This window comes from Talpa occidentalis, unplaced genomic scaffold, assembly GCF_014898055.3.
Source record: "Talpa occidentalis isolate TD23 unplaced genomic scaffold, MPIMG_talOcc4v2.1 talOcc4.4, whole genome shotgun sequence".
In the NCBI taxonomy this organism is placed as follows: domain Eukaryota; kingdom Metazoa; phylum Chordata; class Mammalia; order Eulipotyphla; family Talpidae; genus Talpa; species Talpa occidentalis.
Window position 1 is genome coordinate 125,551,359 of NW_023604295.1, and position 19,803 is coordinate 125,571,161.

Below are 19,803 nucleotides of genomic sequence, written 5' to 3' on the forward strand. Positions count from 1 at the left end.
GAAATAGTTGAACAAAAGCAGTTAGGGTCTATGATACTAGTATTACTTAAGATTTAGGAAAAGATGGCATTCATCAAGCTTCTCTGGAGCCTCCTGGATTTCATTAATAACCAGTTTCCAGAGTATTGTGTGTACTGCACTCTAACTCCAGTAGCATGTGTGTTACTTGGCCGTCCCAGTGTTGCCTGACGACTTAACCACATTGATTCTATGGGAAAATGCATTCTAAACAATTAAAACTTTAGAAGATGGCTTTATTTACAAGAGGGAAGCAGCTATGCAGTTTACACAGTGATGACTTATTTCAGATAATTTGAAAACTGTTTTCTACATGGTCTTATATTCTGAACAGATATATTATTTTTTGAAAGTTGGTGGGAGTATTCTTGCTGCTATCTCATGCTCACTCAATGATTCATTTGCTGACTTAAAATATAATAATTCTGAGGACGTACTGTTTTAATGCTGTAAATGTGCCTTAGACATTCATATTTACTAAGCATTACTGTTTGGGTGTTGTCTCTGCTAAATCCTTAGAATATAGATATACAAACTAAGAAGCAATGTTTTAAAGGACAGAAGTTAACAGTGCAGATTGTGAAATCAGGACACCAGGCTTGGAGAGCACCTTTTTCTTTGGTTGAGTGACTTTGTGCATATTACCTAACTTTCTGTACTCAGTGTGGCCACCTGTGAAACGGCAGTAATATCAGAACTATCTCAAAGACTTCTTGCGAGGATTAAATTCTATGAGAAAATAAAAAGCGTTGAAAATACTGATCAGTAATATAGTAAATTTAAATAAACATTAACTCCTCTTTTACTTCATACAAAGGAAATATAAATTTAAACTATATATAAATATATGTAAATAGGAACAAATGAAAAAGAAGCTATATACTTTCTACACTTTCTACATACTTTCTATATAAGTGAAAATCAATCTATTTGTAGTATTCCAGGTTTTACTGACTGACATGATTTGACAAGGGGAAAAAAATAAAAAAGGCAACTGCGGTTAACCAGGACAAAAGACATGATCACAAGTTTGCCCAAACAGAAAGATCCAAAGTTCTTTTCAATGATCTCTCTACTTGATTCTGGAGAGTTAACAGAAGTTTTCTAGTGGGATAAATCTCTCTAAATTTCCCATCCCAGTACGACCCTCAGGAACATCCAATCTCCCTTCCTACCTTGCTACTGAAGACCTAAGTCAATGCATGGTACATTTAAAAGACTACAGTTCCCAGCTACACTTGCTGCCAAAATCAGCCAATGAGAGACCAGGATACATCACTGGATGAAACTCAGAGGGCCTCTGTTAGATGGAGCCTGAGTGGACAGGGATCCTTTTGTCCTTGCCTTTCCCGGCTTCCTAAAATGCAGATATGAAGTCTGGCACTGCAGTGGTCATCTTGCAATTTTGAGAAAACCAAGTGCTCCTCAGGAACTAAGGATGAAGAAACCTAAACTCTAGTGACTGGAGTCATCATAAAGTTGTGTCCGACCAACTGAAATATAAATCCTTAAATTTGTTTATACCAGTGTTGGAGGGGCTGTGTCTCTGTTGCTCATGCTGAATATAATTCCTCAGACACAAAATGATGAAATGATTTCCATGATCCCAGTAAGAAACGTGAAAAGGGAAAAGAACCAACAGTTCTGAAGATGGACAGTTAGGAAGCTGAACAGAACTCAGAGATAATAAAAGAATGGAGACCAGAGATGGCCAAGATGCAAAATTATCCAAAATTATTAATGGAGACAGCCTCTCCATAAAAATATCATGTTTAAGGGGTTACAACTCTCAGTATTTTTCAAAGCATAAGTCCTTGAAATACAGAAAGCTTTATCTCTAACAACACCATTACTTTATCTCTAAGTGAAAATTTTTCCAAAATATGCCAAAGACTATGTGTATTGCTGCAGATGGGCATTTGATGTTATTTGTACCCAAAGCACAGCAATAGATAAACTCTGTCACTGTTTACTATAAACGAATATTAGAAGTCCTCACTAAAATTACACTTGTTTATAGTGAAATTCTCAGAGAATTCACCATTCTAATAAGCTATTATACTTCAAACAACTAACTGTTTCTATCAAGCCTTCCAATTGCTTTGACTGAAGTTTCTGCAAATTAATAACCATCATTAGGATTAAATCTAAGGCCATTTATTTAGTTGTACACTTCCACTGACTGTCATCATTTTTGGCTTGTTAACATAGAAAATTGCTTCCTTATCTAAAAGCACAGAATGTATTTCTACTAAAGTTAAAAAATTTTTTTTAAAAACCTCAAAATTTTCTCAATAGGATCTCTTTGTAAGAAAATAAGCAGCTTTGTCTAAGTCTGTGGGAAGGCAGAGACATTGCTCAGCATGAAAGGTAACGGATTAGCGATGCTGATAGCAGAAATCCTCTACTTATCCTTGGCAAGGAAAATGATGGATAAGCTTCCCAAACTACGTCCCTAGTTTTCGCCTGGGTCAGAGAAACATTCAATTTCTCACCTCTCGTGTGAACTGGACATACATTATGTGCTTCCTAAACAGAAGATATACCCCAAGCTGCATGGATTTTGAAGTCAGTAACAGCCTTGGATATCGAATGGTTTTGAAACTGTTCATAAAATCATAATTTCTCATAAATCTAGAAGTCTGAGTTACAATTAAACTTTGAACTCAACTATAAAATGCAAAATCCCTCTCCTTTAGTTTTACATTGTTTTTAGTTTGTCACATTCACATTGAAGCAAAGGTTAGTGAGAAAAAAAAATTAGAAGCAATGTACCAAAATCTTATAAAAGAAAACAAAGTACTTCTAGAATTAGTGTCTTAAGGTAGCTTGATTTCAGGCAGGCAGCTTGAAATGTGTCCAATAGTTTAGAAATCTTTATTCACTTATAAACTATCTTTCTAAAGAATTTCTAACTAAAAGAGAATAATTAGGTGAACACATACTTGTTAGTAATACCAAAGCAGCTGCAGCTATTGAGAATTTCACTAAAGAAAGGTTCACATTAGTTGATGACATCACAGTCCATTCACAGAATATTCTTTACAAAGATGTGAATTTTCTGCTGAGGGAATACCTCTTGAACATTTCCATGAAACATCCCTGCTATAAGAATTACAACTTACAGTTAGCTCATCTCCTAAATCACCATGGGAAATGAGGAAGTCTGTCAACCTGTCACTGAAGGATACACTCAGCACAGACCTGTAAAGACTTAGCATACATCTAATAATCTGTCCAAGTTTTAATGTCACACAGGAGAAGCCATTAGCCAAAAACAATAATCCACAAAACTGCTGGTAAAAGTTATTCCAATTAGGAGTTTACTGTCAGTTTTAAATCAAGTTGGATGCTTAGTCTGAAACTTGCAGGTATCAATTGTCAGGATCATCAATTAAACTGGTTTAAAAGATACAATGAAAAGAGTAAACTGGAGACTTAGATCAGTAGCAACATAGTCAACTGCTATGTTGAAATACACTGTGCCAACAATGGAAGATCTTGTACAATGTAACTGGGCACACAGTAGCACCACTTTATAACATCCAGTTATGCTACCAGATCCCTGAGTGACCCACCTTAGTTGATTCACCTTACTGACCTTGAGCTTTCAGGTTGCTCATTTGCCTGGGGCCTTTACATATTGGTGGTCTGTCCTCCAATAGCTGATTTCTGTACTCACCCATTCTTCAGATATACTATAAATGGGTTCACTACATACCTTTGATTCTGGGTCACTTTGCAGTGAAATCTGATCTCTATATTTCTATGATAAATTTGATCAACTGTGCTGTTGATATACATAAAGGTGTGTAATAGTGAAATGAAAGCTTAATTATCATCAAGTTGCACAATTTGATAACAGAACAAGTGTCTTAAGTTTTCAGAAGTAAGAGTTTTGCTACATTTTTGGTAAATAGGTGATAAACATAAAGGTTATAACCCTTACCCCCCAGCATCTGAAAAACAAATGGATATTTGAAAAAAAGTTTCAGTAAGAAATGTCTATTTCTGTGAATAATAGGGTGAAAGCTTTTTTTTAATTAATATAAGTAACTTGTCATCCATTAAAATACATTCTTCCTGGAAATTTTCTTTAAATCAACTACCCAAATTTTATTTAAGAGTTCGTTATGGAAGAAAACAGGCAATTTGTCATTAACTATTATTTGAATCAGCATTTCTAAATACAGAATCATTTCAATGACAGTTTGGAGTGTGGACATTTTTCTTTTGATTTCTTTTCTCTTTGGTATCCTTGTCACAAGTCATAAGGGAAAAAATTATCTCCTGCATAAAATAGTGTACTTTTGAAATATTCATGATTTCTGATGTAACTAAAACACATGTATAGTTTGTAAGCAATTTAATTCTCAATTTGAATACATACTTAGACTGCTATTGTAAATTAAGACTACAAGTATAAAAGCAAAATTAAATGCATAAAATACTGCTTAATCTATAAACTAGCACACATTATTAGAACATTTGCTCTTTCTTATTAACTACTTCTGATATACATAGAAATCATGTATTTCCATTTTACTTATCAACACATTCATTATGACACCAAGTTCTACATTTTTATTTAACAAATTTAATCAAATTATTTAAACCTTAAAATCACCAATATGCAACTAAAATACTAACAGCTAATTCTTCCTATTCCCCTTAGTAATGTGCCAACTGATTTCTTTTACATAAATAAATACTGTCCTGAATTGTTCAACTTATGTTTTTAATGAAATGAATTCGCCTCTTCTAAGTAGAAGTCTGCTATAAACGTAAGTCACCTGGGAGCCTGGCCAAAGTCTGAAACAGCACAGCTGAAGGGTACAGCCATTTCACAGGGTCCTCTCAGAGAGTATTTGGTTTGCTTTCCTAACTTGCTAAAAATAGTAGATTACACAGGCTACCTCCATCTCACGCTCAAGAACTCAGAAAAGGCTGGACTATAGATTGTAGCAATCCATACAGCATGTTTTATTAAAGAAGTCAGGATATTACAAGTTTTCTGAATTCCTTCCTTTTACTCTGTGAGACAATACAAATGATGTAGCCGTTACTGGCATGGAAACCTCATACTGCTCCCAAATTTCAGAACTTCAAGCGTGAGTCACAGAGTTACTTTAACTGTTTTCAGATATGTTTTTGATCTACTTTAGCCACAAAACTGAACACAGGAAGACTACTATCTAAAAGATAGCACTCTAAATACTGCATAACACAATGTGTTAGGTTTATAAATATATATATATGTATAAGAAACAAGGTTTTTTGAAAGTGAATGCTTAATTACATATTTAAAAAAATAATTATTAGCTGTTATTTAACTAACATTTAAGGAGCTACTGTTCTAGGTATGAAGCTCCATGATAAATGAATTTGGGTTTATTTTTTCCTCTTATTCAAATCAAAATATTTCCCCAACTTTTAAATACTACAAATTAAATTTCAATCTCTCTTAGAAAGACAAAGAATAACGACAAAGTCTGCACTGATTAGCTGCTGCAATGAGTTCATTTTATAAGTAAATTTACAATCTTGAAATTATGTTATTTAAAAAAAGGCCTTGATGTGGCAGTTGAATCTTGTTAACCACACAGCATGTCATTAAGCAATGCTGCTGCTTTACTCAAAGGGGGGACTGTTCTGTGGCCACAAGTGAGCAGCAACTAAAAAAATATTTTGAGATGGAAAAATAGCAACTGAATTTTAATGTTTCACAATGTTTCCAAATGCTGTGGAGGCAGGTCTTCTGTGAAACCACTCAATGTCACAGCCAAGTTTAATGTCCTTCATTTTGCAGCTAGGAGTGCACCATGAACTGTCTGTAGGATTAAAAATTGGATTTACTAGTAATTGGGTCAAAACAGGGTTACTTATGGACACAGCTGGTTACCGACAAGTGTAATTAGCCCTTTGCCCCTCATTTTCTGGGTGCCAGTCTCTAATTACACCTAAATTCAGTGGGCACGAGCTTAGGAATACACATGCACGAAGATACGATCCCTGTGTCCTTCATGGATGTCTTTCAAAGGAAAGAGAAAAAAAAGGCCCAGTGGTCATTTATAATTTTTGCCTATTGATCTTTCAGACAATGACATGAAGAATAATCTAACACACTAACATATCTTTGTGGTGGTCAGTACTCCATTTTTATCACTCTCTTAAATATCTTGAGTCTTTCCTGTAAACTTTAGCAAACTGAGCAGCCCAAATAGAAACAAGAAGCAATGAACTGAAATAGTTAACTCATAATATCAGGGTGAGTTGTAATTTAACTTCTGAGTTACTATTTCAGTTAATTTATCCCAATGTTATTAAATAGAGCATTAGTATCATATCACTTCTTTTTTGACAAAAACCAGATGGCTGTATGAGACTTGTACTTCTCTTTATATACGCAGAAATGACAGTGAGCCCCCTCTCAAAGGTTCAAAGAATGAATTACACCGGCACATAAGTATTCAAAGGCAATTCAATTCAACCAAATAGGTGGAGATACCCAGGAAAAATCACATTTCTAGTCTTAACCTTGCATGTCAAAATAAAGACATTTACTCTATCTTTTAAAACACCCATTTTCAAACATGATAGCTGAGTTATGAACTATGACACTTTTGAATGTCAAGACACACTAAAGTGACTCTGTTAGTAGTGTGGTGCCCACAAAAGCTAAGTTTTAACACTTCAAGCTGAGACTGTTACAGATCAAAAATAACCAGGGTCTAACAGTAAGTAAACTGCTAAGTTACTTCACATTAGAATATTAGAAGCTAAAAAAAAAAATCAATAATAGTTGAACATCTACTAATTTATAAAAGTCATATTCAAAAAAGTTTGTGGCTCAGATAAGGCACTGTAGCAACAGTTTCAAACCTTACTTCTAGTTATCTTTCCCACAAAACACATTGCTTCTGGCCTTACAATAATAACACTTGTAAAATAAAAACAAAATCCATTTCAAAATAATAATAATCTATTCAAGTTCAGCTATCTTAAGATTCGCTATTATTTTTACATAGGTACAGCACCTTTACAAATCATTTTCATCGGTCTACTTTCACAGCCTTCTCTATAATCTATGCACACACTAACACACACATATGTCTACACAAACTGTTCCTAAAGCTAGACACTGACTTTGCTATTACTGAGTAAAAAGTGCATAGACACTTTCTGCTTTAGAAAAAAAAATCACAGCATTAAAGGACTGATGAAGTTATTCGTAACAAATTTGAGTCAGATTTGGTTCTATTGCTTCTCAATAAAGACCCCATCCCAACATCAACATCAGTAAGAATACACTGTACAACTCAACTAGCAAAAGCAAGTGGGCTGTATGATCACATCCCCTTTATTCAATTATTGCGTATCCTTAAAATAATATAATATTTACTCACTTTCAATGAATCAAAGCAGGCGATTACTCGTCCATTTTCAACTTGGCAGCTTTTCGAAGGATGTGCAAATTTACATTCCGTGTCTGGCCGTGAGCAAGTCCCCCTTTGGAACTCTCTACATACTTCCAGTGTTAGCCATTTTGTGTCCCGAATTGGTGTGACACTAACAGCCATGTTTAGATTTTACAGGTAGTTAAATTTTTCAATAAAACCAACAGACCCAACCCCCCCCCAAAAAAAAAAACAGCAACGACAACAAAAAAAAAATGCTGAACTGATAAAACTGTAAAATGATGATGAAAATGTCCCCAACAAAATACTTTCCCCCACTCCCTCCTTTAAAAGTACATGGAAAATTGTGTTGTCAATATCAAGGAAAAGATCTCCCACTAGAAATTCACAGCATGAAACTGTTAATTCAAAGAGGTTTTGGTTTTTAGAGAAATGCTAGGATCATAAGTAGATGAATGTTTAAAAGTAGGGCCTCGGATCAGCCTTGTGCTCTCAGTAACCCCTTCCCAGTGCCAATTTGGAGCCCAAAATGCAAGCATGAAAACGTGGCAGACCCTTTGACACCAAATTTCCAAGCTGCTCTCAGCAAAGTTGTCTGAAAGGGAATCTCCTCACAGCTGAATTTGCAATGGAGTTTGGTGGTGCAATCGGTATTGATTAGTTTGGCATAGACAGATGCAGCAGTTTAGAGCAAAATCGAGAAAATGATTTTTTTTTTCCTCCTTGATTTCCTGGCAGAAGATATCTTACTTTTTCAGCAAACTTTTCTTTTAAAACTAAAGCAGCCTAGGGCAATGCCAGATACTTAGAGCTTTTCTCTTGATTATAAGTAGAAATGGGGTGTCTGGGCTAGAGGTGGAGGGTGGATGTACTGTCGTCAGTCTAGCTGGCAGCAAGCAAGGCAAAAGCAGAGACTGCTCTAGAAGCGGTTCCAAGCAGCAGAGACGTCAGGAAAGGCACTTCTTAGTACCAACCTGTAGAAAAAAGAGATAGGTTACGATTTACTAAGTAGCACTTCACTGATGTCCTACAGTATCACAACCTTGCCATGTGCTACCAGACTAAGTAATATTCAAGTCTGTCTGTCTCTCTCTCTCTCTTGCTCTCTCTCTCTCTCTCTCTCACACACACACACACACACTCACTCACTCACACACAAATACTTACAGTGAGGCATATTGCAGCCAGCCATCGTAGATTTATTAAAAAAGGGGGCCGCTTCCCCTTGTGAAGCAATGCATGATAGAGAGATAACCAATCACAGATAGTGTTGCAGCAATATTCTGGGCAGAAAGCCAATAGTGTGGGTTGTCTTATGAAAGGTCGCGCCTGTCAGACGTTCATTACTATGCTATAAGCACAGAAAATGTCCATCAGATGTGACTTATTCCACTGCAAGAGGACGAGCATGTGGGTTTTGAATTTACCCAACATGCAGTTAGTGGACTAAACCATGTTAGTTTCAAAACAGCTCCTAAGACAAGTCCAAGCACTTGAAGATCATTACCAGGGAATAAAAAGCAAGGTTTAAAAATTGCAGCTGACTGAAAAGCTGCTTTCCCTCAGGCTCTGCGCAGGAGCGGACACTCAACAGCCTGCTCCTGCTGTCCTGACACGTGAATAAAAAAGGAAAGGGGTGTTTACAAATGGTACATTCTCCTGACCTATCCAATTCACTTCCTTCTACAGCCTAAGTCCTGCCCCTCCACTGAAAGCAGCACTCATACTGTAAAACTATTCCATTCAGCCGGCAGACACTTTGTCAATATATCACAGGCAGGCGAGATATGAACAAAAGCATCCTTTATTCCAATATTTTTTAAGCAGAAGCTGAGGTCATGTGGGGAAAATAAGAGTGCAGTGTTGTCAGTGTGTCTGGCAAATCTGAAGTCAACCTCAAGGGAGAAAGTGATTCCATCGCAGAAACATTAAATATTAAGTGAGCAATTTGATTTGAGCAGAGTGATGCACTTCAGAGGTAGGAATGAAGCTGAAGGGTGGGGTTGGGGGATCCCCTATTGCCTGATGATACATGAACTCAGCACCTAAAATCCTGCCCCTTATAGCAGGGCATTTTGGCTTTTAATTACTTACTTTCTCTTTCAATCAGGATGGAAAAACTTTCAGAAAATGCTCAGTAGGGACAGAAACAAAAATATACATTTTATCCCTTGTGAATGTTGCCAACAAAGCTTTAATAACTCTGAGAGTTACACACTCCAAAGAGACAATGACACAGTATAAAATGTCCTGTTCACTTCCACTTTTTCTAGAGCCAAAAATAGTTGACATATGGTACATTTATAATTTGGAAATTAGAATATACACATATATAATATGGACAACTAGCAGAATTTTTAAAATTATTTTATGATTAATATAATTATTTATACATAGCATTTTTTTAAGTAACAGATATGCCAGATACTAGGTTTGGAAAAATATATTGTAAGGCTCAAACTTCTGAGAAAGATTTAAGAACCAACTCATCCCAACACTCCAGAAATATTTGTTTTTACTTTTTCCCCCTGTTTTTAACTTCTAGTTCCATAAAAACAAAACAAGATCAGTCATAAATTCTATAAAGAATCATCCATCTTCTGGAATCTTTGCTCTGCATTCAAAATTTCTCAACTGCTGCATGCCTTGAGCACGCCACATCTTCAGCCAACAATCTCTTCTGTCCTCCTCTTAAAAGTCTTACCTCTCCTTCAACCACTTACCTACCTCAGATGCCAGCAGTCCCTTCCTCTATCTCCACAGGCCAGTGGATTTAAAAAAATAACATTGCCACCACTGAATGACCTCTACTCCGCTGGACAGTGTTTTATTTCCTTCTATGTCCCATGCTAGACTACATGTTACCCAAACAGAAACAATCTCATGTCACTAACCCCAGTATTTCACACACAGTAATTAGAAATATATGGAGATGAAAAAACTTCAGAAACTTCAATGACCAATAGTCATCAGAACTCCAGAAATACACATACCCCTGCATGAACATACCCAGATAAACACATATGTAAATACAACGCATAGACATACTAAAATACACACTTGATCACACACAGGCCCATTACTGTTATAAATTTCTATATTCCATTGTCACTGGGGCCCTTGCGCTGGAGGAACTCTGCCTGAGCGCGGACAACTCCCTCTCATGTTCCACAAGTTTTTCTAAAGCTTCATCACTCTGGAGTCACTCCTCCATGATCCTCTTATTGTGAACAGGGAATGAGCATACATGTCACAAATATTTCATAGTCAAAAAATACAGTGGCCCGGGTGCCTCCCTGGTGGCACAAGGGGTTAAGACACAGCCTACAAAGCTATCCACAGCCACTGCAGCACGAGTTCGATCCCCAGCCAAGAAGGAGACCCACATGGCGCAGCAGACCTCTCCTGACTCGCCCGCTGCTCCCCTCTGCAGTGTATTTCAGTCAATCCATCTGTCTCTCGTGAATCCTCTCACCCCACTCACCTCTGGCCTGTACCCCAGTTCTTGTATGCATAAATAAATTTAAAAAAAGAAAATAAACAGCGGTCCGGAGGCCTGTGCTCTCTCTTTTCCTGCCACTCACCTTCAATCTTTCAGTATCTGCTTTTTTCAGTCTCCCAGGAGCTTTTCTCTTCTGTCCACAGTTAAGATTCTACATTGTCTTCTTTCCCTTCATAAACCTTTTATATACGAATGCCTTGCTTTACCTGAATTTTTTTCTTGCCCTCAAAGTGCTCAGATAGTTTCACACTGGAAAGGCAAGTATGTAAAGTGTCTTTTTTCCTGATTCCTTCTCTCCCATTCACTTTTGAATCCATATCACAGTGGCCTCCACAGTCATAACTTGACTGCTCAGTAGCCATCCTCAGTGCTTCCATAAAAGCTAAATCCAAAAAACATGAATAATTCTCATCTTTACCTGACCTCTAAGAGCATTTACAACTTCCTCTTTCTCCAACCTTTTCCCTTGTCTTGAACTAACACATTTTTTATCCTTTCGGTTTCTTTTTTGGGTTGACTACTGAACTTCTAGTATTTTCCCTTTAGAGAGAAGCTACACAGGGTCTTATAACATGCCCATTGCTGTGAGCTCCTGGGACTTGTTATATGCTAACATTTATTTGGTTTGAAACACACTCTCTCACCTCTTTAACTTGGCAAATCCATTCTCCTTGTTTAAATTGCTATTCAAATATCACCTCTATAAGACTGAGCCAACATGCTAAACACTATACCATCTCAAAATATTTTAAGTACTTTGTGGATCTTGGTGCTTTTGAACCCAAGGATAAAAACTCCCTGACAATGGGATGCATCTTTTTTTTTTTAACCTAGTTCCTAAGACACGATAGTTTCAACATGTTGATAAACGTATAACTTTTACTCAAACTAATAGGAATGAACATGTTTTTTAAGAAATATCCCCCATCCCTGAGGAAATATTTACTGATAATCGAAAGGGTCCAAAAGATCATAATTAAATGTCTTCCTTGCTTGGTAGTTATGCCTGAATACAACTACAAAATCAATTTCTAGAGTTGATTATTTTTCCTTTCTGGCATGCTATAAGCTTAGTCTCGCTCAAGCACAAAACATACTTCAATTCCAAAAATTCTTACAAATGGGTATTTCAGTTGTTTTATTTTCTGTCAAAGAGAAATTTTATTTCTATGAAAAAGTGTTATTAAAAGAATTATAGATCATAGCAGGAATTTAGAAAACCTAAGTAAGGGACCAGGAAAAAAACTAATTATAATAAAGTAAAAATCAAAATCAATAAGCAACTATAAACCAGAGACACACTGGGGGGTGAGGGGAGAAGGGAGTAGGATCAAAACAAGGCGGGGGGTGGGAATTGTATGGGGACTATAACCAAGATGAAAATGCATACATTGTGCAAAAATGAAAAATGATGTAAAAAATATATATAATAAAATTAAAATGCTCAAAAAAAAAGAATTACAGATCTATGAGTGCTGAAAATGCTACTTAATTGTAAAATACATAGGCAAATAATAAATATGTAACTAACGAGTAAAGAATGGACACTGGCGGCACAAGGGGCTAAGACTCAGCACGATGAGGCTATATCCCTAGCCACTGCAGCATGAGTATGATCCCCCGCCAGGGAGCTAACCCACATGGCACAGCAGACCTCTCCTGGCTCGCCCCCTGCTCCCCTCAGCAGTGTGTTTCAGTCAGCCTGTTCTGTCCCCCGCTCTGTCTCTGGTGAATCCTCTCACCCCCCACACCTCTGGCCTGTACCCCAGTTCTTGTATGCATAAATAAATAAATCTTTAAAAAAAAAAAAGAATGGGCACTGAGTAATCAGAACAGATACAACCTTTTTTGCATTATTAGTCTATCAATCAGGAAATGTAGGTACCAGGCTTTGGTACAGGCCACTAGGGGTAACTCCGATTCATAACCTATAAATTGACATCACTAAATTTCCAGTATCAAATTTCTAGCTTATATTCTTTCTCTATTAAAGCAGAAGAATTTCAGGCAAGACTGGATAAATCTTCATAACTACATGTTTTTTGTAAATTAAGATTTTATAAGATTTGGATCAATACTGAATTCCCAAAACATTACTTCAACTAGTAATGGATTTTTGCTCTATAGATAGACACTATTTAAAGTATGTGGGCAATAGCCAGACTATGAGAATTCCTGCAAACGTATTTTCCTTTTCTATTGTCTTGTGAAGGAGAGAAAAGGACTTGATTCTAAATGACACATAACTGACACTTACATAATGTTCCAATGCAATATCACTTCAATAAAAAAAGATAAAATTTTTAAAAATTTGCTCTAAAAGTATGTGCTGTTTGAAAATAATTATTGAAGGAAATATTTCCACCTTACAGGTATTTGCTAATAGACATATTGTTTCTGAGGTAAATTCCTGTCTTTTATTTCAACATATTACAATACTTCGCTAACAACGATAAAATGAGGAGTGCAACAATTTTTGCAATGAGAATCTAACATTTTAAAAACTTCATAACATCAAGCCTTCTTTAACCTATTGATCAAAGCACAAACATTGAACTATAAGTTCCTAATATTATATATCATATTTTACAAACAAGTTGTTTTGTCCCAAAAACCAAGAACAAAATTTATCCTGGAATGATTCAGAAATCACGTATATTTTTAAAATTTCAATATGAAGGGGAAAGAAAAGCAAAGGAGAAGTAAATACAAAAGTAGAGGAAAGGAATCCAAGAAAAGAATTAATAAAGTGAGGGGAAAAAGCATGAGAAATTACTAATAATGACTCATACCACTTGATATATATTAGCATTAAACTGACAGCAAATGCCTTCATATAAATATCTGTTTAAGGGTTGTACACAATGCAATAAAGAATAGATGTTTACAAGGTGTGAGACTAAACTTCTAGTTTTAAAGATCTGGATGTCTTCTATGAGCAAAGTTTAACTATCTTAGTCACATATGTTTACTAATCATTTCAGTTCTTTTGGGCCAAATACAGGCAGCTCAGTCCTAGTACATACCAGAGTAGTTAGCTGGGAATGCTGTCACAAGATTTTGATTTTGAAATAGGTATAGAGTAAGGAAGTTAACATTATTTGAGGTTTTTTACTTACTAGGACAGTTTTAATGCAACAGAAAGAGATGACTGACTTCACCATGCATGTTTAGAGGTGACAAGAGCAGCCCCTCGCCCAAAACCATTAACTTCTTCCCCTGGCTCACTGGTGTCAACACGTCCATAATTAGCAGTGCATTCCCCTAGCAAACTAAGTTAGCTCACAGTGCAATTTTTCCCAGGGCTTATCCCAAAATTTTAACAGAGATTTCAGTGTATGACCAACTAAGCATGTCTACAGTCTGTTTGGCCATTTCTCTACTCACTAAGGTACTAAATGGAGAAACAAAGCTGTTATTTATTGGATGGAAAAAACTGGTTCAAAGGGGTTAATGCAGGCCTCAGCAGTATTCAACTCCATGTTATAAAAAGCTGCAATGAGAGTTTCTCAGAGAGGTGTAGGCAAACTGCTGGGAGCGCCCAAGATGATTTTAGGTGATACACAAACAGCATAATTTTAAAAGATGCATCAGATTGCTAAAACTGGCTCATGGAGCTTCTGATTACAACAATATTAGAGCTCAGAATGCTTAGAAAGAGGCCAAAGTTTAATTAGTACAATTAAAAGAATAAGACTAAGTCAATAGGTTGAAAAAAATCATGAAAGATATGCAAATGATTGGAATTTTGGAAAGGTTGCTAAGCAAAAAGATAACTCTGAACCACACAGCCTCATCAGGAATAGGGATTGCCATTGTTATGGGTTGTATTTACTAATTCAAAGAAACAATCTAAGGTCCACCTAAGAATTTCTTTAAAATTCTGATAGGTTAATTCCTTAATCTTTAGAGGACTCTAATAGAAAGGATAATGAAAGTGTGTTAGGTGATATATTACTGCTGAAGATAAGAATTCCAAAAGCAACTAGCTAAACTGCACTCAAATTAGAAAATAATTATTGTCCCTTAAGTATTACATATTAGAGAAAACACAAAGCCTCAACACAATGATTAAAATGTGAATTTTTAATTGATTCCTGTATCAGTCAAAACTTAAAAATGTAAAGGCTGAATATCCTCAGATCAATGTCAGTGGCTCACCGCACTTTGTGTCACCAGCTTTAGGTCTTCATAGACCATCATCCAGATGCTGCAATTATCTTTTTAGATTTTTCTAGTCCACTATCTAAATTACCAGTCGTCTGTTCCTTAGTATTAAGGAACATCTGGGCAACATCTGCCCAGCTGTGCCAGACCCCTCCACTGCTTTATCTTTCTTCACAGTATTAGTTAGCATTTGTCATGATATTATGTACTGACTTCACTATCTGCTTATCATCTGCCTTTGCCATAAAAATGTAAGCTCTTTGAAAGCACTAAATTCCCCACTGAACATGCAACACCAAACAGTACCTGGGCAAGAACGAGCAATAATCAGTATTTGGGGGCCTCCCCGGTGGCGCAGCGGTTGAGCGCTGGGTTGCGAAGCTGCCTGTGGCCTCTGCAGCGCCGGTTCGATCCCCGGCTGCTCCCCGGCCACCAGAGGAGGGTCCCGCATGGCGCGCAGACCTCTCCTGCAGCCCGCTGCTTCCCTCAGCAGTGTACTTCGGTCCTTCTGCCTGCTCTGCTCCCTGCTCTGGCTCTGGTGAATTCTCTCACCCTCCCGCGCTTCTGACTGTACCCAGTGCTTGTATAAATAAATAAATAAATCTTAAAAAAAAAATCAGTATTTGGGGTAGGACTGAGTATTTTTCTTAGTATATCTGAATATGGGTTTATAAGTACTTTCTACAAGTTACAATGCCTGGACTTTAAATACATAGTTCATACACTGGCAACACCACCTTTATAAATGAATGAGATCAGTATCAAATGTCACTAAAGATAGCAGGAGGCAAGGAAATTAACACAGAACCATATTTATATACCACCTTGGACTGTAAAATTAATAGAATTTTTTTAGCCACAGAATAATTTGAAAGAGTTATGTGAGACTTTGCAAATTTAAACACTCAAATAATGATCTGAGAATTTCTGACAGAATCAGTCAGAAATTCCAGCAAAAGAAAGGAAAATTTGCATTTTTTCTGATGATATTCAAACAGGCAGTGTTTTAACATTTCCCCTTATTCTAAGAGAAAGCATAATAAAATAATACTATGAAAGCTACTTTAATTACTGTTCAAGAGAAAAATATTTATCCTATTTAGTGTTCTGTTTATATATTTACAAAGAAATTACCTACTTAGGCTCAGGTAGTCATTTCTGATCTGTCTATACCATTTAATATTTCAAAATAGCAGCATTTTAGGAAGTCAGAACACCGACCAGAAAATTAATTGTTAGTATGTGTTCAAGAGTGAATGGTAGAAAAGTAAAACCTCACCATTCGAGCAATTTTCAGGAAAAACACAGTATATTGGCCCAAGGGAATCTAGCAATATGAAATTAGGATGCCAGAGCCGCGCATGCTACATGGAACACACACACTGCATAGTTACTCCCAATGCAATGTCATAATTATAAACTTTGATTCCAAAGTTTACTTAAATGAGTTATATTTTATTGGACATACTAATTAGAAACCAACATCTTAGTTCTAATTTTCATCCTCTTTATTTTCTGAAAATATCGCCTAACTTCTTATTGAGAATGGTGGTACCTCTGTCTAAAACATTTTAAAAATAATCTTCATTGCTTAAGGAGTGGTAGCAAATTCATCTATGACTGCCTAATATCACACAATTTAAAAATTAAGTATGGAGCCAATTAATGAGAGAACTGAGAAAATATTCTCACAGGACCATGTACACCAATGAAATTTGCTGCCAGTGCACCTCTCTGCTCTATGCTCCAAACTCCCTTCCAAGGCAGAAATTCTCCCCAATACCAGCAGTCATTAAGGTCTTCATAATTAACCTATGCCTGTTTTCCAGTTTAGCTGGCTCAGCTACTTAAGGTAAATTACAAAATCAACATGCAAAGAAATAACAAATTTTTTAAATCTAACCAAAACAAAAAGTATATTTTATTAGGGTCAAATTAATTATAGTTGTCACATTTCTATAATTTCTAAAACTTTAATGTGGCCATTTCTTTAATGCCATCAACTATATGTGAGTGCAAAGGTGTGATCTTAATAGATAAGTCTTGAATTTCCAAATATCTTATTTAATAAAGTGTCCTCAATCCAGTTGAAGACTAACCAAAATGTAACTTAATTATTAATCATTATGAGAAAAGAATGTAAATAAATGTTTATAGTTACTCACAGAGCTCTAAAATAATTCTTCAAAACATAATGAATGAAACCAGTTATGAGTATAGTATGGTATTACTTGAACACATCCTGATTAAATGAATAGTGAACTTCTCACCACACAATACACGAATATTTCCTCCTTTCTACTTAATCAAGATCCCTCTGTTTCCCAAATGTGTCTTACTGCAAAGTTTATGAAATTTCAAGCCACAAAGATGTTATAATTCTAGTTTACTTCTTCCTACTGATTTATGTCTTTGACCTTAAAGTTTACCTTTTTAACAAATTACCTCAAACATACTCTTAATAATAAACAATTATCAACTGAATTTACTCCTATTAACTTTGAAATGTTAGAATCGCAAATTTAAGTTGAGCTTTTAAAAAAAATCACAAATTCACATATGCTCACATACAAATAAGAATTATGTTTTCACTGACTAATTATGAATCAAGACCCACTTGCTTTTTCCTGGTTTAAAGGAGAAAGACATGTTACAAAACAGAGATATGCTTTGACAATACATTTTTTACTTCAATGTACTTTAAATATCCTTAGGAGAAAGTTCCATGTAACTTACATACTTAACTAGGTCTGAGATGTTGAACAACATAATAAGCTACTATTATTACAATTACTATAAAATCATCCAGAGCTCCAAACTGCATTTTACAAAGCCCAGAATTTCAAAAGGTAGCTCTATAGTTCTATAAAAGAGAGTGGTAACAGGAAGGCATATTTTGTGCCTATGTCAATATCTTTCATAAGGCTTACCTAAAAGTAAAAAGACACAAAGAAATTCCAGAAATCTGAAAACCGAAGATTAACTGGATAAAAGGAAAATTTGTCCCCACTGTTAACTAAATTTATATCTATGCACTAATAGTCGACCATACTTTTGTGTCACAACTCTACCTCCTTGAATTTCTCACAATAAGGAATTGAAATCTCATTACATTTGATCAAAGAAAAATGAAGACCTGCAATCTGTCAATCATTACAGACACACATGAAAATGTTATGTCCTCATGGAACTCAGATGCAGAAAGAGATCAAAATAAGTCACATAAAAGCCTATGACGTGATATGACTAGAACTGTGAAAATAAAGAATTTTCATATTAAAAATGTGAAGGCTCATAACCAAGACTAAATGTGAACCAAGAATTGCTTTCTGTGGATGTTGAGGTTTTTTTCTCCATCCACTTCTACAGTAACTACAATAACCTAAATTACAAATTCACATGATAAAGAGAAATCTCTAGCAAGTATTTTATGTGAATCATATACTTTAATTCTACATTTTTCTTTCTCCTTTTTATTTTAGATATTGCTAAATGAATGCATCTTTACTATAATAAATTTAAACCACTGCAGAGGATTTTATTGAAAATTCAACTGAATTCCTCCTTCTACTACTGATAAATCAGATATCCTCTAACAGTATCAGCATAGTGTGTCCAGTCCTTTTTCTATGCATTCACACACACACGTGATCATTTTTACAGAAATGATGAAAACATACATTCTGAGATTTTCTTACTACAAATATAAAAATCAATGACCTATATCAACAGTAAAAAAGATAAATTTAAATATTTCTTTAGAACTAGATATTCCTCCACTATTATGTCTATTTCTTTACTAGTAGTCATCCAAGTTAATAACAATTTCTTATTATTTTAAACAATGCTAAAGTCGTATGCACCAAATGCCTCTATTTGAGTGGTTTTCATAATACAAATATTTAGAACATAAAGTGCATACCTAAATTAACTTTGAACTAAAACAACAACCTTATTCCAAGAAGACATCTACCAATATGCAACTCGACCAATAATGAATAATGTGCTTTTCTATATTTATTAAATCTGTTACACCTTAAAAAGATGCATCTCTAAATCTACAATGCAAATTTCTATTGTAAGAACAAACAAAAGGTACAATACATTTTTTCTACAAACAGAACTTAAAACATCATCTCTGTATTTTACAAAATATTTTCAACTAAGCAGAATCTAAAACATTATCTCTATATCACCTTATACCAGTAAGAATGGCGCATATTAAAAAAACTAGCAACAACAAATGTTGGTGAGGATGTGGTGAAAAAGGAACTCTCCTACACTGCTGGTAGGAATGCGAACTAGCCACTATGGAAAGCTGTGTGGAGATCCCTCAGACTACTAAAAACGGAGCTACCATGTAACTTCACAATTCCACTCCTAGGTATCTACCTAAAGGACACAAAAACATTAATTCAAAGGGATACATGCACCCCTATGATTATTGCGGCATTATTTATAATAGGTAAGATGTGGAAACAACCTAAATGCCCAAAAATAAATGACTAGATCATATTACACAATGGAATACTATTCAGCAATCAAAAAGATAAACTCAAGCCATTCACAGCAACATCAGTAGAGCTGGAAGGGATTACGCTCAGTGAAATAAGAAGTAAAAAGAAAAATATCGGATGATTTCAGTTATAGGAGGAATAAAGGGGAACCAAATAAGGGTCCAAGGGGAAAAAAAGTAAC

At 35.5% G+C, this 19,803-nt stretch overlaps 1 protein-coding gene across 23 annotated transcripts in view; it reads right to left on the minus strand.

The window, feature by feature from the left end:
- The window catches only part of MBNL1 (muscleblind like splicing regulator 1), a 186,701-nt gene that overhangs the window by 123,582 nt on the left and 43,316 nt on the right, over positions 1-19,803 (minus strand). For 10 of the 23 annotated variants that reach the window (XM_054701006.1, XM_037526281.1, XM_037526270.1 and 7 more), the window contains exon 2: positions 7,425-8,410. The exons of 4 other annotated variants lie outside the window; for them this stretch is intronic. In XM_054701006.1, coding sequence (XP_054556981.1) covers positions 7,425-7,598 — 174 coding nt within the window. In that variant the 5' untranslated portion in view covers positions 7,599-8,410. Of the gene's footprint in view, positions 1-7,424; positions 8,415-8,603; positions 9,047-19,803 lie in introns of those variants that run through there. 9 more of the 23 variants (XM_037526280.2, XM_037526269.2, XM_037526267.2 and 6 more) reach the window with 6 other exon arrangements.